General features: G+C 35.0%; 4 protein-coding genes across 4 annotated transcripts; 3 read left to right on the forward strand and 1 right to left on the reverse strand.

Annotated features, from left to right (window-relative positions):
* Window positions 1-646: 646 nt before the first annotated feature.
* Window positions 647-1,936, reverse strand: LOTGIDRAFT_122165 (hypothetical protein; the record flags this gene model as incomplete). Its single annotated transcript, XM_009059435.1, has 2 exons — window positions 647-743; window positions 1,842-1,936. Coding segments are annotated over 2 exons (192 nt in total), but the record flags the coding sequence as incomplete, so codon positions are not given.
* A 781-nt stretch (window positions 1,937-2,717) lies between these two features.
* On the forward strand, window positions 2,718-4,612 carry LOTGIDRAFT_122035 (hypothetical protein; the record flags this gene model as incomplete). Its single annotated transcript, XM_009059436.1, has 2 exons — window positions 2,718-3,243; window positions 3,528-4,612. 2 exons carry the CDS (start codon window positions 2,718-2,720, stop codon window positions 4,610-4,612), a joined length of 1,611 nt encoding a protein of 536 aa, XP_009057684.1.
* Window positions 4,613-5,896: 1,284 nt separating this feature from the next.
* On the forward strand, window positions 5,897-12,491 carry LOTGIDRAFT_121872 (hypothetical protein; the record flags this gene model as incomplete). The annotated part of the gene is made up of 9 exons (XM_009059437.1): window positions 5,897-5,962; window positions 6,762-6,859; window positions 7,248-7,344; window positions 7,536-7,572; window positions 8,185-8,322; window positions 9,333-9,493; window positions 10,386-10,529; window positions 11,420-11,508; window positions 12,383-12,491. Coding segments are annotated over 9 exons (939 nt in total), but the record flags the coding sequence as incomplete, so codon positions are not given.
* A 10,320-nt stretch (window positions 12,492-22,811) lies between these two features.
* LOTGIDRAFT_122017 (hypothetical protein) lies at window positions 22,812-24,992 on the forward strand (the record flags this gene model as incomplete). The annotated part of the gene is made up of 2 exons (XM_009059438.1): window positions 22,812-24,070; window positions 24,560-24,992. 2 exons carry the CDS (start codon window positions 22,812-22,814, stop codon window positions 24,990-24,992), a joined length of 1,692 nt encoding a protein of 563 aa, XP_009057686.1.
* Between the last annotated feature and the right edge of the window lie 852 nt (window positions 24,993-25,844).

Here is a 25,844-nt window from a genome sequence, read left to right on the forward strand (position 1 = left end):
TCTCCCTTGTATTAATATCACATGGACTCACTCCACTAAAACATTTAATGCAAATGATTTTTTAGAAATCTTCTTTCTCTCTCCCTTTTGGGGTTTTTGCATGCCTATTTTTGAGTAATTTTTGGTCTAGATTTGGAATTTGGTGTCTGAAATTGCATTATCTTTCAGATTTGATGAGATGATGAGAGACCTAAAAAGGCAGAAGGCTAATTCTAAAAATAGTCCTTTTGTGAAGTGTCAAACTCTAGCGGATGAGTATAACCGGTAGTAGTCTACTTTCAATTTTAGTAGCTCAAAATTTTCATGGTCATCATATAATGAATTTTTTAGGTGACATTGAGAATTGTTCAGGCTTTCATTCGACATATTGGAAAGCTTTCAACGAGATTTCTGGAAAAAATTGTAGAAGGTTGAATTTCGTGTTTTAATATGGGAAGAGATGGCAAATGAATTAGTGGAGTGAGTCCACATGGTTTCACATACAGGTGAGATTAAAAACAGTCTGATATTGTGAGTGTCATCACTTTCTGAAAAGTTTTCATTTTTCTGTGTACATACTTATGTTTTTTTCTTCTTTTACATTCAGTATGTTTTTTGTTAGTTATTTTTCTTGTTAACACTGTGAATAAAAACTATTCTCTACACGTCATTTTTGTTGTTTTTCCCACTGTTCTGGAGTCAGTGTTTTCATTTGAAAGGCGTGAACTATTTTCATTTCTTCTTGAATTGTGGAATTTACTAGTCTAGAATAAAAAATGTAAAAAAAAAATTAAGCTTAATACACTCTTTGTCCCAATTGCTCAAGAAATCACCACAAATTCTGAGGAAAATTCTTGGGCCCCATTGCTAAAAAAATCGGTACAAATACCAGAAAATTCTTGGGATGCATTGCTCAAGAAATCGGTACAAATTCTGAGGAAAATTCTTGGGCCAATTTTTGAGAAATCTTACAACCAAGTCAGACAGCCCTGGCCCTACCCAGTTTCTTAGATGCGATATATGGATGTGATATCACAACTCTGGCTCTACCCAGTTCCTCAGATGTGATATACGGATCTGATATCACAACTCTGGCTCTACCCAGTTCCTCAGATGTGATATACGGATGTGATATCACAACTCTGGCTCTACCAGTTCCTCAGATGTGATATATGGATGTGATATCACAACTCTGGCTCTACCCAGTTCCTCAGATGTGATATATGGATGTAATATCACAGCTCTGGCTCTACCGAGTTCCTCACATGTGCTACATGGATGTGATATGATCACGGCTCTTCCTCATGATATACGGATGTGATATCATCCTCTGAGGAACTGGATAAGGTCACAGTTTTTGGGGTAACTATCAACATATTTAAGATAATATTATGGAATATAACACACTTCTTTAATAAGGTTGGGCACATAACGTTTTAACACAATATACACGTGTCGTCATCAGATGTAATGGGAAGAGAATAAAACATAACAAAATATATATCAACAAGAAACAATATAGAGATTAAGAGAGACAATAGATAAAAGGGTATAAACATTGCGAAGTCATGGAGGAGGTACCGAGCAAACATATACCCTTATATCTATTGTCTCTCTTAATCACTTATTATTACCCCTTTTATGTTGAAACATTATGTGCCCAACCTGTGTGTTATATTCCATTGTGTTTTGTTATATGTGCTCTTCGCTTCTATATGTCGTTCAAATCTTATATCAACATGTTCATGCCACCATTGTGCACATCATTCAGATTTTTAGATACTGTTTGCTTAAGTCAAACTTTCGTTATATGTTTGATTGACAGAGTATTGTAATTTCTTTGATGTTTTTAGGTTACTAACCTGTGTCTTTGTAAAAGTGGTTTACCCTCAAATAAAGGGGAGACAATCATAGCTTCAAACTTGGCACCACATCCATCTGATAAATCTCTCAGTTTCTGGAATCATACACAATAAATTGTCAAAAGACAGAGTTAGAGCCAATCTCATACTGTTTTAAAGAAAAGACGGCTAGTCAAGGAATGAGTCAATCAATTAATTAGTTAATGAGTCTTCGGCTGTTATGTTTGATTGTCGGCAGTTAAAAGACGCCAATTACAATCTTACATGCATTTAAAAATCTATGTAAAGTTAGAAGGAACGAATCGAAAATAGTTAGCCTTTTACCAGATGAGTGGTTTTTAATTCTGTCTTCAATTTTTCTTCCATTTGTTTCTGAACCTCAGACATTTTCAAAGGCAAACCTTGAGAGTAAATTCTCGCCCAAAAAGTAAAAGTGAAAGTAGAGCTAAAGGGTTTCGTACAAATTTAGAGTTTTTGAAAAGAATTTGAAATTATTTGGTTGTAAATTATGCAATAATATCTAATGATCTAGCTTTATCTATTGGAGATAGCGGCTTTCTCTTAATTTCATTTGATTTGGACTTAGGACTTATTAGTCTTTGGGTTTTTTTGTTATTATTATTATTCGTTTTAGGTTTGAAAGAGCGATTGCTTAATTTTAATAAATATAGGTCAAATATGACGTCAGATGTAAACATTCAGTACACGTGTTATTACTATAAATAAACTTTTTGACAGAAAAAATAGCAACAATGTGCTACTGTAAGCAAAACAATGCTGATATTTGAGAAAAAGTCAACTTTTCTTTTGACACTGTTAATTTTCTGTTCATTTAATCAATCATGGGCACATGCTTTTCAAAATTTCTTTGATTTTATGAAAAGTATCAACTTTTGCAAAGCACCAAAATATGAAGATCTTACAAAATGGCCATTTCCAAATTCCAAACTTTTGTACAACACATTTCCAATAGACCCTGAAGAAAGAAATTTTGTAAGGAGAGTATCAGGGGCAATATTTTCAAAAGTCAACCCAGAACCTCTTAAGACACCTGTCAAACTAGTTGCATTTTCAGCTGATGTTTTGAACTCAATTCTGGACTTAAACTCAAATGTAACAACAGAAAAATCGTTTACTGACTTAGTGGCAGGGTCTTTGATAGTAAAAGGGTCAGTGCCATTGTCCCATCGTTATGGGGGGCATCAGTTTGGATACTGGGCCGAGCAGCTGGGGGATGGACGAGCGGTGATGTTGGGAGAGTATGTTAATACCAAGGGACAGAGATGGGAGTTACAGCTGAAAGGATCTGGTAAAACTCCCTATTCTAGAAGAGGGGATGGTAGAGCTGTTTTACGTTCATCCATTCGAGAATTTCTCTGCAGTGAAGCCATGTATTATCTAGGTATAGGTATAATAAAAACATAAGAGCTATTTTTTCTGTTAGTTCCAATCATGCTGAATTTCCTCAGAAGTTAGATTTTTATGTTCATTTTTGTATTATGGTTAAGATTGTGATTTGAAAATCTCCTTTCATAATTTCAATCAAATTATTAAGTTAAGTTATAGCCTGCACCATTTTGAATTTTTTTTTTTTGCATAGTGGTATTAAGTTTAAGATTGTGATTTGAAAATCTCCTTTCACGATTTCAATCAAATTATGTTAATTTATGGTACTTATATTTTCAGGAATCCCAACAAGTCGAGCGGCAGGAATAGTTGTCAGTCAGGATGAAGTCGTAAGAGATCAGTTTTATGATGGACATCCTCAAATTGAGCAAGCAGCAGTGGTACTTCGTTTAGCGCCATCTTGGTTCCGATTTGGATCTCTGGAAATTTTAGAAAAATCTGGTGAAATGGATCTTTTGAAAAAATTGGTTGATTTCATAATCCAGGAACATTTTCACTCAATTGTCTCACAAAGTGATGAAAAATACACAGAATTTTTTTGGAATGTTGTGACTGAAACAGCAAGTTTAGTGGCGCAGTGGCAAAGTGTTGGTTTCGCTCATGGTGTTTGTAATACTGATAATTTCAGCTTGTTGTCAATAACGATCGATTACGGCCCGTTTGGATTTCTGGAAGAGTATAAACCTAGTTTTGTGCCAAACACCTCAGATGACGAAGGGAGATACTGCTACGAAAAACAACCAGATGTAGCCATTTTTAATTTAGAAAAATTACAAACAGCCTTGAGACCGCTATTGAAGGAAGAAAAACAGAATTCTTTAAGTGAAATAATGAAACAGTTTTCTGTCATTTATAAGATTAAATTTATGGAGATTTTTAGACGGAAATTAGGGCTTCAGAAAAATCTTGGTGAAGAAGATGAACAGTTGGTTGCCATGTTTTTAAAAATGATGGAAGACAAAAAATCAGATTTTACTATAACTTTCCGAAATTTGGGAGAAATTACTTTAGCAGCGTTAACTCGTAATAAAATTCCCAAAAAATTTTGGAGTTTGAAAAAATTGCAAAAACATAAGTGGTTTGAAAACTGGATTAAAACTTATGTTGAAAGATTTGCTTTTGAAGAAATCTCAGATTTTCAAAGACGAAAAATTATGAGTGAAACGAATCCAAAATATATTTTAAGAAATTGGATGGCACAGCAGGCTATAGAAGGAGCTGAAAATGGAGATTTCTCAGAAGTGAAAAAATTGCTAAGAGTTTTATCTCGGCCATTTGTGACTCAGTTGGAAGCTGAGTTATCACATTATTCATCTAAACCTCCATCTTGGTCTAAAACATTACAAGTGAGCTGTTCATCTTGATTTTTTTTTATTTAATAAAATCAAAAACTTTTCTGTGTTTTCTCGCAATAACTTGGTCAATGTCTAAAATCGATTTTATTAGCCTATCAGATACTGTTCCACAATATGTATGTCTAAAGATCTTAACTTCATTTTGGTTAAGATTTTGTGGCACTGGCGCCCCTCCCCTAATTTGGATTGACTGCTACATCTGAATGTTCATGGATGTAGGCTATTGGTAGGTTTGGGAAGGGGAAGGTCTGGTCTCTTATTATCTAACTTTTGACGCCATGTGAGATTTTCTGGCTGTTTTTTTTACAGACATTGTGCAAACATATTTGAAATAATTTGTCCAGAAATAACGAAGAATGAAAGCATTAATTAGACAAAAATCGAAATGTGATCCCAGTCAGATGACAAGGTCAGTGTTTCTATGCGAGTTGTCTGCCCTTGATGTGTCAAGGGAGCTAATACCATTCTACTTCCAGTATAAACATGGCCTTTTTCATACGCAGAATCTCATTTCGTGTTTTGATTCCACTGCAAAACCAACGTTCACAATGCAGATATTCATCTACAAGGTATTGGATGCGATTGTTTCCGTTTATTTTTGCTATCAACTGCAATTGTTATGGTTTGCATTACGACTACGCGTGATATTCTGAGCCAAAGCCAAAAGGTCATAAAAAAAATCTAAGAGGAATTTGAGTTGCTGTACTGTCAGATACTGTGATGTCATAGATTAGAATCAAGTGTCAGTGCCATAGCTCACTTATACCCAGTATAGATCTATCAGAGACTTTCATATCAAGAGTCTCAGCTGAACATTCAAAATAAATCTTCTCTACTTGGTTCTCTGGGCATTGTCCTGTCCATCTTCACAATGTTTAGCTATTATGTCTATGAACTTCGCCTTATACCTTGACATCAATAGACACTTTTCTTGTTTCACAGAATACAGCTAAATGATTGGATTGTATGCCATTGAATACAGCCAATGACAGCACAGCAAACATTAAGGCACAATCCATGCAAATCACTGCATTTACAAACTTCCATGATACAAGAAAGGTGACTATTGCAGTCAAGGTATAAGATGACAATGTGTCCTATCAGAATAGCATTTCCCATTTGTAGCCTTTGTCACCTAGTCTTACTATAGAAGTAGAATGTGAAGTTCCTAGTTTGAAGTATTTTTGGAGGAATTATGCAACTTTTCATATTACTTCTGAAGACTAATTACTTATGTTCAAGACCCAATTTCAAGTCTAAGGAAACTTGATTGTGTTTGATTGCTATAATTGTAGATATGAGGAGGTAGGTCAGTTGGAGCCCATCAAAGAAGAAGGCAAAGCATACGAAGTTGGCCAGGTAATTTGTTAATTCACTTAGTGTACTGTCTGACTACGATGAGCTTTGAATTGAATTTTTTCTCTCATTTCATAAATATTAAAAACATTTTTAATTTTATGCCATTTGTCTTAGAATGTCTTTGGGCCCATAGAAATATAAGGTTCAGTGATTTTACATTTAGAATAGATACACTTCCCTCCCAGAAAATTCTCGTGAAAATGACCTGCTTTTTCGGACTCAAAATTCTTCTCTATAAAACCATGTTTACAAATAACTTTTCCAGTGGTTAACATTTTCATCAACCCAAAGACAATCTAAGACATTCAGTAGTATTTTATAGTTGATATTTCAATTCATATGAAAATTATTACCAAAATTCAATTTAGAAATCATTGTTATCAGAGAGTAGGCAACAAACTACAAATACAATAGCCTAGTTACGTCATCAACTAAAATACTGTTTTTAATTAAGGGTGTCATTTCTTTACCAATCATACTGTAGTCTCAGAAACTGAAATTTTATAGCTGAGCTAATCAGTAATAGTGTTCATCTCATTGTCGAAATTGGAGCCTTCAAATCCAGGAGTGTCCAGAATTATCTGTGTTTGAATGTTAAAATGACGACTCGTCAATTTAAGATACTCTGTGATATATAGAAAAGACATAACTATATAGAAATAGTGAGTAAAATTCCTAGTTTGAAGTGTCTTTAAAGGAATTATGTGATTTTTGTACACTTTAGTTCTTCTGAAGACTTATACATATATTCTAGACTAAAATAAAAACCCTAAAAATCAGTATTTTTTTTTATTTTCAGCTTTTTCTACATAAAGTGTTGGGTTATCGAGGTATTGTGTTAAACCCATGGAGGGTGACAGTTTATGACCATGATAAAGTCACTAAACGGGAAGAAAAGTAGGTTTTGGCAATTTTTAATATTTTTTTCGCTCTTTGCCGTTTTGTTCAGTGGCTAGAGTAAGTTTTCCTTAAATTACTTTCAATTTGTATATCTGACTGAACGTGCTAATTTGAAATTTCTGTCACTCTTTGTCAATGAGTTTAGTGGCTTTAAAAGGACAGATTTCACCATTTTGGGGGATTGATTGATATTTTTGCAGGAATAGTACGATTTTTTTTGCATATCTAGTATTTCTGAAGACTATTTACATATATTCAAGACTCAAATAAACCCCTAAAAATGGCGAAGCTGTCCCTTTTCTCATGTCTTGTCATGGGATGTGGTTTGATTATCTTTGATTTCTGAACTATTTTGTAAATATTTGAATTGTTTTTTATCTAGAAGTCAAGATGAAAAAACTACATCTGATTCTTCCCAAGTTACAGGTAAAAAACAGACGTATTATGAAGTATTAATGGATGAAAGAGACTATCCATATATTGTAAGTGTATCCAGTCAGTCATTTTATGTAGATTAGAGTAGAATTATTTTTTTTGAAATGAAAACTATTTAATCTTGTAAATTTTTGATTAAACAGTGATTTGACTGCCTGAAAATCACTACGCTATTTTAGCCAATCAAAATCGATCTTGATTTTTTGCATTTCTAGAATATTTTGTGAATATATTTTAGAGAATTCGAGCTGAATCAGTAACATTTATTGAGCAAGGTGTGGTGTCAAACAGGATCAGAGGTAGGTGTATTGATTATTTATTTATATCCTACTTTCCTTAGTGATTGTTACGCTAGCACTCTGTAATATATCGCAGTGATGAATTTTGCCAATATTATGAAGCGTTGCATAAAACTTTAACCAGTAATTGTTGTTCCATAAAGCCGTGTCTATATATCATACTTTTAATTTAGTGACAGTGGAATAGTTCAGACAATGAGCACTCTCCTTTTTAAAACAAATTCAGTTTGATCAAAAAGATACGTATATATAAATAGCATACTTGAGAAATAATTTTAGTTTTTATACGTCCACATCTCTCTATGTGGACGTATATTGTCGGCACCCCTGTCCGTCCGTCCATCAACATTTGCTTGTAAACGCTCTAAAAACTAGATTTTTTGATGGAATCAAATGAAATTTGGTATGTGTATACATATTCATAAAACGAAGATCAAGTTTGAATTTGTTTTCGACCGATGAAGCTCCGATCGACCTTGCCCCAAAATCTTGAATATGCTATTACTCTCTTAGTTTTCAACCGATTTTGATGAAACTATATGGCTGTGGTCCACTATCTTTGATAATAAAAATGTTATACAAAAAAAGTAGAATATCCCTTTAAATTGTGTTTTTCAGGTTTAGATTACGTAGCTCATGATGATATTATACCTTATCACAGTAAAGAGAAAACACCAATAGTTAATCAATGTTTTAATAAGTTTTTACTTTATGATCCTGAAAGCTGTAAGTATGATTACCAGTTTTTATGCCGCCACTCTAGGGTTCAATTAAGATTGAAAAATTTGTCAATTTATCACACCAAAGTTTTGTTGTGGCTAATCAAGTTATATTTTGATTCACATTCCTTAAAAATTTGGTAGCAATGTTCTAGTAGTAAACTTTCAAATATATAATTAGATTTGATTCGCAGATAGACGTGGTAAATGTTAATTTGGCTTATGAAAGGAAAGATAGGATCGCAAACTGCGATGCGATATAGTCCCATCTACGGGGGCCATTGTCTTACAATAACTTTGTATGCAGCTGGAAGAAAATCTTCTGTAATTGTTAGGCAGAAGTTACATCCGCGTTACAAAATATATAGGCTAGTTCGTTAGAAGTTAGTTATCTCCCTTGTAGACTCTGTCCTCGTTGTAGACAGAAGTCTGGGTGTCAGAGACTAGTCAGATGTCAACAATGGTGATGAAAATTGGGCTATTGTCACATGATCTAATATTTGAAAGAAGCCTGATTTATCCGCCAGTTGCACACGAGGTTATTGTGAGGCGTAGCGAGAACTTATTTATGATTGCGATGTGATACAGCTTAAATTGAACCCTACCACTTGCCATGTATGGACACATATTGTCAGTAAACATTGTTATTTCATTGGTTGAATAAGCTTTTAGAATTAAATGGAATGGGTTCTCTTTGTATATTTTACTTTTAGTATCACTTTTGTCTGCAATAAATTAGCTAAATTTCTTTTGATTTGAAAATTTAGAAAAAAAATGACATTTCTGCTGCCGTTTTATGTTCAGAAAATATAGCCAAATCAACAAAACAACCAAAAATTTTATGTGAATATACTTTAATTAACCTTTTGTCCTAACTTGATGATGTCTGTTTTAACCAATCAAATTTCCACCCTCTCCAGAGCTGGCATTATGTGATGCTCTGTTTATTATGTTAGATATATTTATTATATATTATTTATTATTTTGACGAATTTTATGTGAATATATTTTTTCCAGCACCTCCTTTTGTTATGACAGAAATGTTACGAACATGGCATGATAAAAACATCACTGAGTTACAGCTGTCTGAAGTTCGTCGTGAAACAACAGAAAATATCAGAGTCACAGTTATTCCCTTTTATTTGGGCAAAAAGGTCATTATACTTTTCTCTTTCCATGTTTCTTATTGTCCTGATGGTGGATTTGGTATCAGAAATACAAGTTAAGATCATTTATTGTAGTCATCGCATCCAAACCACACCCCCATTCGTCCAAACCACACCCCCATTAGTCATACTTCCTCGAATCTGTGGTAATACAATTACGTATTCATGTCTAAATATTGTCCAATAAAAAATGTTTTCTGTTGTAACTTAACCGCAATCTGATTGTTCAGATATTAATAACACACTATCTCATTTCCATTTCCACAAAAGGAAGTGTATAATGAGAAGTTTTTTAATTCTAAAAAGGGCGTGCTAAACTGGTAATGCATATTATACATAGTGACAAATAATTTAGAATTTTTCACGAGGATGTAATTGAAATTTAAACCCATCTCTAGGTCAAACTTACTGAAACATGTCAAAAGTTAGAAGCTTCAGTAAAACTGGATGTTAAAATGTATTTTTTTTTTTGTATTTCAGAAAACAAGACAAACCCATTTTGAATATTATGTAAGTAGAAGTTATGTTACTAATTAAAGAGATTGTAAAATAGATTTTTAATCTTTTAATGTGTTTCAGGGACATCCATGGCATTGATTTGCACCCTACCAATTATCAGGCCAGTAGCTATAGGGAGTGGGGGTGGGGCAATGCACACAATGAACCTGCCCTTTCTCAGAAATGTGTAATGGTAAAATTCATCTGAAAGTATCATTAAATAGCTTTATCAACTCTGATTTTAATGATATTAATATGATTAGTTTTAGGATTGGAGGAGGCTTTAGTGATTTTACTGCAGTGACATTTGGGTTGTTTGCATTTGAGCAGCATTCTAGATTTAATATGGCCGACACATGAATAAGGTCTTTTCAACATCCCTAGGGTCTACATGACAATGTTTAAGTGTTATTTTTTATTCCAGTGGCGTTATTGTGTTAGATTAGAGAACCTTGGGGAAGAAACTGTACAATTACGTGAAAGAGCATGGAAAATCATGTCTTTAACTGGGTCCATTGATAGAGTCACTGGCAGAGGGGTGCTGGGAGAAGTGAGTGGCTGATTTGTTAGAAATATTTAGTATTCTTAACAGAAGTTACAAATTTCTATTTTCTCTTCTCCTTGCTCCTATTAGTGAATACAGGCTGTGCCTTAGAGATCCCTGGACAGTTGGAAATCGAAAAAAGCAGTAGGCTAATGCTGCTGACCTGTCAAAATTTCCCTCACTGTACACTGCATGGTGTTGGCCGTCTTCATTAGCCTAATTATGTGCAGAAAAGTAGTGCGTAAAATTTCTTCATTTCATTTCATTTCCTATTTGAAGAGTTAACCTCAATTAATAAAACTAACTGTCCTGATGAGGATTGTGTATTCAAAACATGTCTGCAGTATTAGATGAGCACTAGTCAATTATCTGACCTTAAGTCTTATATTTGTACGCCAACTCCTATTTCCAAAAGTAGTTGTCCTGATGAGGATTGTGTATTCAAAACTTGTCTGGAGCATGAGCCGAGCTACCAAAATATTGTCAATTTGCCCTGAATGGATTGTCCTATTTTTTAGTGTATCTTAAGTTCAGAACAATTTATCCCAGATATTTGCCAACTAACATATTTCTGTAGCCTTATGTACTAATTTATGTATTTAGGGTCTAACAACAGCCCTCTTGAACATTCGTCAAATTAACCTTTTGACCTAACTTGATGATGTCTGTTTTAACCAATCAAATTTCCACTCTGTCCAGAGCTGGCATTTTGTGATGCTGTGTTTATCAGGTTAGGTCAAAAGGTTATTTTGACGAACGTTCAAGAGGGCTGTCGCTAGACCCTAACTGAAGTGTCTGTATTAAAATAAAAGCTATTAAAAAAGGAACGAAATACTAATCAAATTTTACTTTATTTGTTTTTTATTCCTTTTATTGTATTTTATGTATTTTTACAGCAACCAATATTATCAGGAGAAGACCCAACATATAAAGCTTACCAATATAGTAGTCATGTTGTTCTACATGCAGGCAGTGGGTATATGTGGTAAGTGTAGTTTATAGTACTCCTACATTGTTTCTATACTATACTATTCTATACCATCGTAATACACTACTAGCATAAAAATATACCATATATTTCCGAATATAATGCACAGTTTTTTTACCCCAAAATGGGCTCCTTACAGAAGAAGTTTTGTCTTATGAATCGAGAATCTTACGCGTGTGATCTTGTCAACTTAGACTCATTTTCACAGGGAAAGAAATAACAAATGATGGTTAATTTTAAAATGACTGAAGAAATATTGTACAAAATTTTCATGTTAGTCGAAGTGAGGTGATACGTGGAATATACCTTGTTATCACTCACTATTTTGGTGTCTGTGTTATGCCATCTCCAACCTCAAATTTTTGTCAACAAGGGGTGCGCATTATATACGGGTAAATGAAATGGATTTTGATGGGGTAAGGAAGGGGTGCGCATTATACACGCTTGCACATTATATTCGGAAAGATACGGTAAACATTATGTCTTCAAAATTTGCTTTATTAGGCCAAAATTTGTGACTTTTTTGGGTTGAAATTTCTAGGAGGGAAATGAGTTTCTTTTCAATGAAAACTTACAAAATATTATATTTTATCAACATAAAGACATTCTAAGACTATCAGTACTATTTTGAGGCTGATATTCCAATTCTCTTAAAAACTTTTATTTTGCTCATACAATAGTTTATTTCTAGCAGGACTCAGTTTTGTACAAATTTGTGTAAACTTGCATGTTAATTGATGAAAAACTTTAATTTAGAGCGTTTTCTCTCGTACGTTAATCTACGATATTTAGAGAAATGGAGCCCAGATATCTTTATTTGTAACCTCAGTTTTTATGAACTTCTTTCTTCACTCTTATTACTATATTTCAGGGGTAGTTATCGGATGGAGAGGCGTGACGGAACATCCTTCAATTGTAAAATTCCTAAGTTTTATTTGGAAAGTAAACATAAAAGTGAGAATGGATATCTAGGAAGTTAGTGAAAAAATATAATGCCAAAACGTGATAAATTTGTGATAAATGTACTGCCATATAAACAATTTTTGCCGATTTTCGTCAGCCATTTTGTTTTGGCTTCCCAAATGTGTTTTTCTTAGCCTTTTTAATATCTTGCTGACTCTGCCAGTGGCAGCCAAGTTGATTTAAATGAGGTTGTATGAACCAATATCTTTGTGGCATTATAAAAACAATTTTTTTTAACTGATCATTTAATTAGTAATCAGTTTTCTGTTCAGTTATTATTCTTAAAGGGACAGGTGTGCCATTTTGGGGCGTTGATTTGCATCTTTACTATTTATCAATAGTCTTCAGAAGTACTACAAATGTAGGAATCTCATAATTCCTTCAAATATATCTCAAACTAGGAAATTCTTTTCCTATTTCTATAGATGTGTTTTCAGTGTTTTCAAATGCAGATAATTCTGGACACACATGGATTTGAAGGCTCAAATTTCGATGATGAGCTGTGAACAATATTACTGATTGCCTGATCTAAAAAAATTCACGTTTCCGAGACTAAGGTATGATTGGTCAATAAAATGGCACATCTGTCCCTTTAATGTGTGTCACATTTATTAATAGTCTGAAAACTCAATCTTACAAAATCTTACTTAAAATCATTATACTTGAGCCCATCTTATGCTGCTGACACGTTTTAGATAAAACATCCTCATCAGGACAGCTAGTCTTGCGATGGAAGAGAACCTTACAAGAGCTTTCTGTAGGTACAAAAAGTTCTGACAAATTTTGCTTTAGAATGGTGAAAATTCTCATAAACTGATGATCCTAAATTGGATTTGAGGAGCCTCTATAAAATATGACCTCTTGTGTCTGGATATCATGTCTGAGGTATAGGTAAGACCAGATTAGTTTGGCTAGTTAGTTAGTTGGTAGATGAAAAGTCTGCTCAAGCCAACTGATATAGACTCTAATTCAATTATATTACATGTAATTATACTCTATATCCAGTATATTATATCCAATCAGATAGCAGAAACAAGCCTGTGAGGCATTTGATTGGTTGAAACAGATTTTTGTTAACCAATAAAAGTCTTAAATTCATTATTCAAAAAATTTTAATTTTAATTTTTTCCGTAATAAATAGGAGTGCTGGCACAGATGCAGTTTTGGGCGACTGTGGCCCTCCCAGAAACTGCATCTGGCCCAGCACGTCTAGTTATAGACAAAGAATCGTCTGTAAGCCCCCTTGACAATTTTACTACCCCTACTCGATGTATCACATTGTCTATAGATTGAGTCAGGGTTTCTAAGACTGGGATAGATTCGCCATTTTCGAGTTGATTTAGGTCTCCAGATATCAAAAGATTTCAGAAGTACTAGAACTGCGTAATTACTTCAAAAATACTTCAAACTGAGAATTTCACTTACTGTTTCTTATTTATTGTCTTTTTTATTTATGACAGTCTCGAGAAAAGACGAGTCGTCACGTTAGTATTGAAACGCGGGTAAATCTGAACACACTATGATTCGAAGGTGAGCTGTGAACACTATTACTGATACTAAGACTGAGGTACGATTGGTCAGACGGATGGCGAAACTGTCCCTTCAACGGACACTATTCATTTATGACGTCTCTGTCAGGAACGCATTTCTCAAAATTCACAGATTAACGTGCGAGCGTAAACGTTATAAACTAACGATTTGATAACGACAACAATAACGTTTTTCTTCACTTAACGGGCAAGTTTTGTCGTACGAATTTTTGAGAAACGGGGTCGTGTCAATATTTTTTTCCAGTTTGTCAATTTAGTCACACCTGGTGACGGTCTTTGATCTGTGGGCAAAGGTATGTATATTCGCACATTAATAATTGAATACATAATAATCACTCTTAACTCTTAAACTGGATAATCCTCTGGGATTGACTTGGTTGCTCTCGTATGGATCATGCTGGTGATTCCCTTACGCCCACATTGTAATGATCTGGTTCCAAGCTACAGGGGGTCACAAAAAAATGGACTGTCACCTTGAAAAAAATCTTACTACCGACCAATTCCATTACAAGTTTGGCATTTGAATGCAATGGAATGTTGTTTTGTTCAGATTTTCAAGAAATTTTGTGTGTAGGATTGTATTCACTGTAGCCTGTCTAGTCTCGAAAGATGTTAATCCCTCAGTCATAGTACAATTCCATATCCGTGATGTCCCTGAATTTCCTGTTCCGACCCAAAGGGGGGAATTTGAACTAATCCCTCTCAATCTCCGAACTTGGACACGTACCTTTGCTCTACTTTTATTGCCCGTAGACGATAATCCCCTAAACTCGGTCATTTTATTAGTACGTACAGTACTGTACTCGTAGAAACCTGATGAACGTTAATCTCCACACTTGAACAGAAGTAGGCTTCAATTCCACACCTGTGATGTACCTGCATTTCCTGTACCGACCTGAAGGACGTTAATCCCATGATTTTTGGCATTCTACTAGTAAATTTCTGTACCGATATAGCTTGAAGCGTCTTGAAAGACGCCGAATTCAGCAAGGTTCCGGAGCAACTCTACAACTTGGTCTATCTGTAAGGTATGCAGCGATCTGAAAGACGATAATCCCCTGATCTCCGACATTCTACTATTACAGTAATGTACCAGTATCTCCTGTAGCGACCTGAAGGAGGATTAATCCCTAATCTCTGTCATTCTCATTTTAAGGCCTGTAGCGACCTGAAGGACGATAATCCTCTGATCTCTATCATTATTCGGCTACGGTACGACTGTCTTTATATAGCCTGTAGCGACCTGAATGACGATAATCTTGTTGACTACTGTAAGAAGTTATTGAAGCCTATCAAATCTGATTATAAGTAGGTAGATACCGAGTCAAATATTGTATTTTAGTCATAATCAGTTATAGGTTTAAACTCCAGTAGGTAAGATCTGTTTTTTACTCCTTGGGAACCTAAATTTCCCTCATTGTACATTTTGCATGACTTTATCCGTCTTCACAAGTTTTGACGAGGTACAGAAGAGTAAGAAGTAGAACTTAATTTCATCTTGCAAATTAAAGGCATTCCAAAGCAATGATTTTTCTGATAGTGTCGCTGAGGTTCCAGAAGGTCACACTGTGGATATCTACAAGGTTGTCATTTTTTTAAGTGTAGTATGAGGTGTGGGGCGGGGTGATTATGTTTTGACCTGTTCACTCTACCTCAAAAAATAACATTTTCCTCCATGTTCTAAAATGGGTACCTAAAAAAGCAGGCCTTTTAATTGCGAGTACTATTAGCCTATAAATTGTTAACATAGACTACCCAAAGTAATTTTAACTAGTCCATTAATCCCCCCCCCCCCTTTCACGAATCCTTGACAACCCCATTAAATCATTAAATATACCAAACCTTTCAAAAAAATCTCACATATCGAGTGAATATTGACAGGATATTAACCTAAATATCATATTCATTAGAAATATCATGTTTATTACAGCCCGCTGAATACAAGAATAATAGAATATAATATATATCGGTGTTTAATATCCAGATCGATATATTGATAATCATACCCTAATTGATTAACAACTATCGATCTTTAACTTGATTCAGTTTATTGATTTTACCTTCTCATTCACTGATTGGGGAGTGCTGTAGCTCACTTGGTTAGGGTGGGGTTTATCGACGTCGTTTGGATACGAATTGAGATGACTATACTTGTATAAAGTGATATATTTGGGTACAGTGTCCAGAATTATCTGTGTTTGAATGTTAAAATGACGACTCATCCATTGAAGATACTCATGATATATAGAAAAGATATATATAGAAATAGTGAGTAAAATTCTTAGTTTGAAGAATTTTCAAAGGAATTATGAGATTTTCGTGGGGTGTAGAAGATCAAGAGGTAATGTTAAGAAAAAGATTGAAACCCCACAATATGACGATATGACCCCCCCCCCCCCCCCCCCCCCCCCCCCCCTCCTTTTCCAATACAGCTGTCCAGATGAGGATTTGATATCCGAAACACTTTTAGATTAGATGACCCTTTCCCTTTAAGATAACCTGTTTGAGATATAAGGGGTAATATAAATATAACTTAGAAATGATTAGAGATATTTCAATATTACCTCTTCTAAAGAACATTACCACACTCGACCAGAGTTTATTTAGTCAATTTCTAGATAACAGTTTGTAAATATCATAATCCAAATCACTCTTACTTGTGTCAACTGGATACTTATCTACGTCTACTGTCCAGCGTTTGATTAACGTTACGTGCAGAAGATATGAAATAAAAGTTTTGATATCTTAAATAATTAAATTTCATTTCATTAGTCCAATAAGATACATAACGGTAGGATATAAAACTACATTTCATTTCATTAGTTCGATAAGATACAGAACAGCAGGATATAAAACTCTATTTCATTTCATTAGTTCGATAAGATACAGAACAGCAGGATATAAAACTACATTTCATTTCATTAGTCTAATAAGATACAGAACAGTTGGATATAAAACTCTATTCCATTTCATTAGTCCAATAAGGTACAGAACAGTAGAATATAAAACTACAGTTCAATTCATTAGTCCAATAAGGTACAGAACAGTAGGATATAAAACTCTATTTCATTAGTCCAATAAGGTACAGAACAGTAGGATATAAAACTACATTTCAATTCATTAGTCCAATAAGGTAAGTCCAATAAGGTACAAAACAGTAGAATATAAAATTACATTTCAATTCATTAGTCCAATAAGATACAGAACAGTAGGATATAAAACTACATTTCATTTCATTAGTCTAATAAGATACAGAACAGTAGGATATAAAACTCCATTTCATTAGTCCAATAAGGTACAGAACAGTAGGATATAAAACTACATAAGTCCAATAAGATACAGTACAGTAGAAAATAAAACTCTATTTCAATTCATTAGTCCAATAAGGTACAGAACAGTAGGATATAAAACTACATTCATTTCATCAGCCTAATAAGGTACAGATAGCTACAGATTAAGAATAGCTAGCACAGATGGGTTATCAGGTTCTGTGTTTCGGACTAAATACTGTTGAATGTTGACAATTTAAAATACAGAGTAAGTTTCTGGTGAAGGACACAGAGAATTAATCACCGGGTCACTAATTTGTTATCAGTCGATGGTTCAAAAGTTTATAGAAGTAGAGACAGGTGCTCACGCGAAGTGTATTTTATACAGACGAATGTCATGATGTTCGTAGCTACCCACCCCTAAAAGATGAAGTTTTATACCCTACTGTTCTGTATCTTATTGGACTAATGACATGAAATAGAGTTTTATATCCTACTGTTCTGTACCTTATTGGACTAATGAAATGAAATGTAGTTATATATTCTACTGTTCTGTATCTTATTGGACTAATGACATGAAATAGAGTTTTATATCCTACTGTTCTGTATCTTATTGGACTAATGACATGAAATAGAGTTTTATACCCTACTGTTCTGTACCTTATTGGACTAATGAAATGAAATGTAGTTATATATTCTACTGTTCTGTATCTTATTGGACTAATGAAATGAAATGGAGTTTTATATCCTACTGTTCTGTATCTTATTGGACTAATGAAATGAAATAGAGTTTTATATCCTACTGTTCTGTACCTTATTGGACTAATGAAATGAAATGTAGTTATATATTCTACTGTTCTGTATCTTATTGAACTAATGACATGAAATAGAGTTTTATATCCTACTGCTCTATATCTTATTGGACTAATGACATGAAATAGAGTTTTATATCCTACTGTTCTGTATCTTATTCGACTAATGAAATCAAATCGAGTTTTATATCCTACTGTTCTGTATCTTATTGGACTAATGACATGAAATAGAGTTTTATATCCTACTGTTCTGTACCTTATTGGACTAATGAAATGAAATGTAGTTATATATTCTATTGTTCTGTATCTTATTGGACTAATGAAATGAAATGGAGTTTTATATCCTACTGTTCTGTATCTTATTGAACTAATGACATGAAATAGAGTTTTATATCCTACTGTTCTGTATCTTATTGGACTAATGTAATGAAATGTAGTTATATATTCTACTGTTCTGTATCTTATTGGACGAATGAAATGAAATAGAGTTTTATATCCTACCGTTATGTATCTTATTGGACTAATGAATTGAAATGTAGTTATATATTCTACTGTTCTGTATCTTATTGGACTAATGAAATGAAATAGAGTTTTATATCCTACTGTTCTGTATCTTATTGAACTAATGACATGAAATAGAGTTTTATATCCTACTGTTCTGTATCTTATTAGACTAATGAAATGAAATGTAGTATTATATCCTACTGTTCTATGTCATATTGGACTAATGAAATAAAAATTGAAATTCAAACAGGTTTAATTTGAAACTTCCTTATCTGGACCCTTTAACAACGAAAATATGTCGCTCGACTCTGAAGAAAACAAAAAAATGTTTAGATTAAATGCCCGTTGCTAAAACAAACGTAAGACGACTAATAAAATGATAAGGGTTCTATGTAATTCGAGATTCAGGCTAATATTGAATAATATCAAGTATCTCTCCAGTGGATATCGGCCGTAGTACTTTTAACGGTGGGTGATATGACCATATTACTCTATATTATGCTGTAGTAAAATCTCTTTTAAAGATTATATTGGTTAGCACGCTTGTGAACTCGATTTTAAGAAAAAAAGGCCATTAGATTTCGGATGGCGGTTGAAGCAACCCAAAGAAAAAAATAGGAACAGATTCATGTGGATCTGCATTTTACTAGGCCTACAACTATTTTTCAATGAATGCCAACAAAAGCTATATTTTTGGTCAGGTAGTTATAATCAAGTCTAGCCTCACAACTCTCTGATGTTTTGTAACTAAGCAGCTGGTAGAATTATGAATGATTAAAAGTGGGGCAAACCAACCATACCGTGTTGTTAAGATTGCAGAGATCAACAGTCAGTTGGATTTACGTCAATATCCACATAATTTAAAACACAAGTTATTTATTTAAAGAGATTGTAAATAGTTTTTTTTAAACTTTTTATGTGTATCGAAGATCATAATATGCTCTTTGTATGTTTATTTGTTTTGAAATACTGGGCAAGCACCTTAATTTTTCCTAAAAAAAGAATGAATATTTCATATCTTTCTGGCCTTTTTTAGAAGTAAACCTGACCAGTCGACCCATTTTTGATGTCGGCAACTTCTAGCAATTTCTTAAAGACTGAATATATTCGGCAACCCTCGAGAGTTTCCGTGAAGCCGAATGTTACAGAGCGCTAGCGGAATTTTCATGGTAGACCGTTTGTGCTAAATCGCATACATTTAGTTCATATATAGTGAACCGTTTGTAAATAGTTCACCCCCCCCCCCCCCCTCCCTCTCTCTGGAATTTCACTCCCTTGTAATATCATATGAATATTTCTATAGCCTACTTATTCCCTACTTGATATATCATTCAAAATCCAATAATTTGATCAGATTCCATGTCAAACGGGAAATTAACTAATTAAGTCTGGATTAACGCTAATCCGGGCTCACCTGGTGTTAATCCGCTACGTTTTATTAATATTTCAAGTACAGTCGACTCTATTCACATATTATTGATAATCTTCTAGGGTCTAAACCTGCTATATTAAATTAGAGTTCGTAGAAAAGGAAGGGAGTGTTAACATGTAAGATATTGTTTTATGAACAGTGTACAGTACAGTTATTGAAATATATCGTATTTGTTTTTAGAACTTATAGACTAGTTTTCAAGTGGATTGTCGAACAACCCTATAGGATAGATATCATTCAAGGTGAAGATGTTTAAAAAATTGTTTTTTTTTTTTACGGAGATTAGGCTATTTCAGTTTCACATATTATGAGTCGGACACAATAGTAGACCCTATGGTATGCCAAGCAATCTACTAGCTAGTTAGACACAGAAAACTATCATTGTACCAAGCAATCTAATAGCTAGCTAGACACAGAAAACTGTCACTGTACCAAGCATTCTACTAGCTAGTTAGATACAGAAAACTATTACTGTACCAAGCAATCTACTAGCTAGCTAGACACAGAAAACTATTACTGTACCAAGCAATCTACTAGCTAGCTAGACACAGAAAACTATTACTGTACCAAGCAATCTACTAACTAGTTAGACACAGAAAACTATTACTGTACCAAGCAATCTCTTAGCTAGCTAGACACAGAAAACTGTCACTCTACCAAGCATTCTACTAGCTAGTTAGACACAGACAACTATCATTTTACCAAACAATCTACATGCTAGCTAGACACAGAAAATTGTCATTGTACCAAATAATCTGTTAGCCAGATGGACTCTGAAAACTGCCATTGTACCAAGCGATATGCATGTTAGATGGACACAGAAAACTGTCATTGTGCCAAGCAATCTACTAACTAGTTAGACACAGAAAACTATTACTGTACCAAGCAATCTCCTAGCTAGTTAGACACAGAAAACTGTCATTGTACCAAGCGATATGCATGCTAGATGGACACAGAAAACTGTCATTGTACCAAACACAATCTGTTAGCCAGTTGGACTCTGAAAACTGTCATTGTACCAAGCACAATCTGTTAGCCAGTTGGACTCAGAAAACTTCCATTGTACCAAGCGATATGCATGCTAGATGGACACAGAAAACTGTCATTGTACTAAGCAATCTGTAAGCTAGTTAGACATGATAGATGGTATGATCTAGTCTCATTCTTACCACAGAAAACTGTCATGGTAGGCCTATGTCTTTGTAGCAAGTGTATTTTGTGAGCTAGTTGGACAAGATAGTCTCATGTTATCTGTGTTTAATTTTATACAAAAACCTGTTAACAATTTATATATCAAACACCCACAAACCGGCTTTATTCTCATTATGTCGACTGACGACCTTTTATTTAAGTCTAGATAATATAAATAATAGTTGAATAACCCCTAATAGAATAAAATACCCCCTACTTCACCCTATTAATTTGTCGTTAGCTTGTTGGCTAAACTTCAAGAATGTATTATGACAATGGTGTATAAGGCTTGTACGACCTATCTGTAGATTAATTTATAGACAACCCTTACCAATAAAATACACCGCCTCTTTGCACCAGAAGATAAATAGAGTTTTACGTCATACTTTTCTGCATCTTCACAATGTCAAGCTATTAGTATTAAGAACTGCGTTTTATACGCCACCTTTCTTGATACACGGAATGCAGCGATTTGATTGGATTGTATACCAGAGAATATAGCCAATCAGAGCTCTCGACAGAAAGTTTGTAAACAATAAGCCATAATGTTTATAGTCTTTCTGTATTCGCTGGCATACAATCCAATGTATCGCTATATTCCGTGATACAAGAAAGATGACTATTGCAGTCATGCAGTTCGTAATACCTTGACATTGTGAAGATGACTTTTCTTATATTCCAGAGGTATCTGTATAAGGGCAACGCCATGTAGTTTGCAATGGCAGCGGTACTAGCTTACTTTTTTTTTACCTCCATAGAATTGTTGAGGGGGGGGGGGGGGGGGAATTCGTCCAGTCACGATCTAATTCATGTCATTATATAATTTGTAAAGTTATTTATAGGTGAATTATATCATTAGTATATCGCCTAATTAACAGCCATTGTAAAAAACCATTATTCAATCGACTCCTCTTTATAATTAAATACCAGTAGGTATAACTCCTTCTGATTTGCTTTTTGACATGTTACGACCTCTTCTGATTGGCTATTTGGTAGGTCACTCGGTCACGACCAATTGAACTCGGGCGAAATCTCCATGTAGCTGATTTTTTTTGGAGCTGATATAGACTAATTTGTTCTTTGAGCCAGTCAGCTGAAATGGAAAGGCGTTTTATGTCTTGTTTTTCTGCCAATCAGATAAAACCTGAGATTGTATCAACTGAAACTGAGCACACACGTGGAAAATCTTTAAAAATTATGGTCAGGACCTACTCCCGTCTTCAATAGCTCAATTAGGCAGAGAAAAAAATGCGGAAACTTTTTCTTATTTCACTGGTTCAACATGATTAACAATAGTAGTAAGACATGTTCACCTTTTCACTTAAATGTCCCTCATATAAATATGCAAATTACATTGCCAAGCATTCCATTGGCTTACTGTGAGTTGTTGAACCAATGAAATTGATTCTCAATTAATATGGAAGGGTTTCACTGTCAAAAAGTTATATTAATCTTTATTCTTTCAATTATTTTATAACTTTCTTCTAAATCATGTCTTTTTTGTCTTTTCAGATTTGACAACCATGTAAAGCACAGTAAACAGTCCATGTCTCCAACAAAGCAAGAAATAAACTCCAAAATGTTGCTGTTCGGAATATTTGAGAATGAGCGAGTAACCCTCGAGGTCTCGCCAGGAATGAGAGTTAAGGATTTTAAAAAGGTGATTCAAGAAAAACTCAATATTTCCGACGATTTGTGTAAATTCGACAAAACCGTGATAAGTTTAACCTACGCTCGTGCTGAACTTCAAGATATGTGGGTTCTCAGTGATCTCGGAATCGTGCCTGGAACGACCATTCGAATACAGCTCAAAGAAGAAGACAATCCAGTGCTCTATATAAAATGTTCTCACAACAACGAAACTTTGACAATTTTTGATGATCTGAATATTGGATCAATGTCCGTTAAAGATTTGAAATCTATGGTGTCGAAACGCACTGGTCTGCCTGTCGGAGTGTTCCGGTTGTGTACGGATACCGGACGAGAACTGTTCGATTGTCATACTCTAGACATATATAGCATAGAGGCTGGAAGGACTTTACGTTTGGAAAACTGGGATGGATTAAACGAGTTTTTCAACCTGGCAAGTCGTGGATTCACGAAGCAGGTCATTGAACAGATCAACACGGACGATCTTCATGGGAGATATTTACTCCGAGTAGCTCTTCATATAGCTTCGCATTTCGGTAACGTCGATCTCGCTCGATCTTTGCTAAAAATGGGGGGTCGGGCTGACGAACCCGTGGGCGATCCCCCACAACGCCAATGGTGTAAAGGTCTATCTCATATCGACAGTTTAAAGGCTCCAATCCATGTAGCAACTGAAATGGGACAGTTAGGAGTGCTAAGACTGTTCGTGAATACCGACATCACCCATTTAATGGCGGCAGACGGAAACGGGTTGTTGCCCATGAACATCGCGCTGAGACAGAAAGTCCATAACTGTGCTCAATATCTTCTCTCTAAACAATGGACTAAAGTGAATTTCACTAAAACTGTTTACATCAGCATCAAGCTCTACTCAGCCTTAAAGAAGTGGTGCGAACTCGGTCGAGAAAAAGCCTACATGAAATACGGAGTAACCAAATCCTCACTGAAGAAGCGAAACTTTGACTTTGGACCATTGGTCAGTCATGGCGTTCTCGTGGACGGATTTTCAAAAAGTGCCATGAACGGAAAACCAAAATCTCAAGTTTCCCGCGAAGAAAGGGAGAAGCGTAAAGCGAAACAAAATCTGGCCCTGATATTAGACGAAAACGCAGAGGATGCAGAACAGTATTTTAAAACCGTAGCCGTAACCGATAGGCCGACTGACAGATCGCTGGTTACAGACCGGAAGTTGCTCTTCAACTTTAAAACAGACGTCCCCAAGAATCCGTTTCCAGGAAGTGGTACTAAACAAGCATGGAAAGAAAACAGATCAAGAGCGGAAAATCGTGGTACTCCCAGTCGCTCGTCCAATTCTTCAACGCCAGATATGTCCAAAAAAGATTCAGAAAGTTTAAGTCCTGAACGAGATCGTGGGACAAAACTTCCCCCCATTCGAGAGAAAAACAGGATTGTCAGTCAATCTCAGCCAGCGTTGAATATCTCGCCAAAAGGCTCCGTGAAGCTTGGAAAGGGTGGTTTTAAAAGATTGTCGAAAAACAACAAACAGGCGTACTTCAAGAGTCTAAAACAATCCAAACCAATGACTCAGTCTTTACCCAATGTTAACATGATTCCCCCAGAAAGCAACGTAGCTGCCTCCGTGCCAAGTCTCAGTATCCCATCCACGGAAAGAAGCGAAAAGGGCGGCAAAACCAACCACACCTCACTTGGTTCGAGTATCGCTGAGGAACCGGAACAACCAGAATCTGACGATGTCACAGACGAACCTAAACGCAGCAGATATCAGCGAGGAAAGAAATCCAAGATGGCTGCTAAGTCTCATGCCAGTGATGCTCCGATCCCTCTTCCGTTGATCAGCAACGAGCAGACGTCACGACCGTTCTTCTACCTCAATGGACTCCGCGAGGATGACGTAATTGAGCCGACAATAGAACTTTTAACCAAATATAAAGGCGGTTCACAGAGGGAACGAGCAATCCAATCTTTGGTGATCGCAAACAGTTTTAAAGAAAAACCCTGGCTGTCGCAGATTCGCATGGCCCTGTCTCTGTCAACGACTGCCCTGAAACGGGATGTGAAGCGGCGGAAGTCGGGTAAAAAAGACACCAGCGTTCAGTGTTCTCTTACTCCTGTCCATCAGATATCATAATCATATCAAGTAAAATATCCGGAGGGCAATGATAAAATCGGACGGCCGTCAGTATTTTTGCCTCTAGCATTCCATATTTTTGGAGAGACATGCCCCTCCCTCCTTTGGCCCTCTTGTGGTCACTGGCCAGAATTATTCAGGCATGAAGAAAACATTACGTATATAGGACTTATATTTTGGACATTCCCTGAGAGATATACCATGTAGGCCTATTACATCGGATCTAATAGGCCCTATATAGTGACTTATTCATGGAAATCCGAGTTGAGTCCTGTAACACATTCTGTGTTATGTTATGATATTGCATGTATTTGAGACTTCTTATTACTGAAATGCATTTATGGATCATATTGATATAGTCTGTTATGTAGAATTTTATATTACAAATATATTTTATTTATATAAAACGTATAAAAATCAAATTTCAAATGGATTCCTAATGAGGTTTTTATGTAATTTATTGTTCCTGCTTAAAGTTTGCATCATATGAAATGACACCTTAAGGAAACCTTAATTGTCTTTAAACATCATTTTGCAATACCCACATACAAAATTATTCTTCCAGTCTTTTCCTCACAGTTGCTGTAATTCTCTTTTCCTATGGTCTATTTATAAGCGGACGGCCCAAACTAGTAGCCTAGTTAGTACGTATAATATTACTATAGGCTATAATACATGCTTAATGGCTGGTTAGGGCTAATCCTTGCGCAATCAATACCAGTAAAGGCTTACGCAAAATGTGGCGTTTTCCTACGGGAGCCCAAAAAAAGAGGCAAGACCGCCCCCCTACACACACTTTTAAATAATTTATCATTTTACATAGTGAAAGAATTGCCTGTGTGGTAATTTTAT

The sequence above is a fragment of the Lottia gigantea genome (genome assembly GCF_000327385.1).
Source record: "Lottia gigantea unplaced genomic scaffold LOTGIsca_39, whole genome shotgun sequence".
Lineage (NCBI taxonomy): Eukaryota > Metazoa > Mollusca > Gastropoda > Lottiidae > Lottia > Lottia gigantea.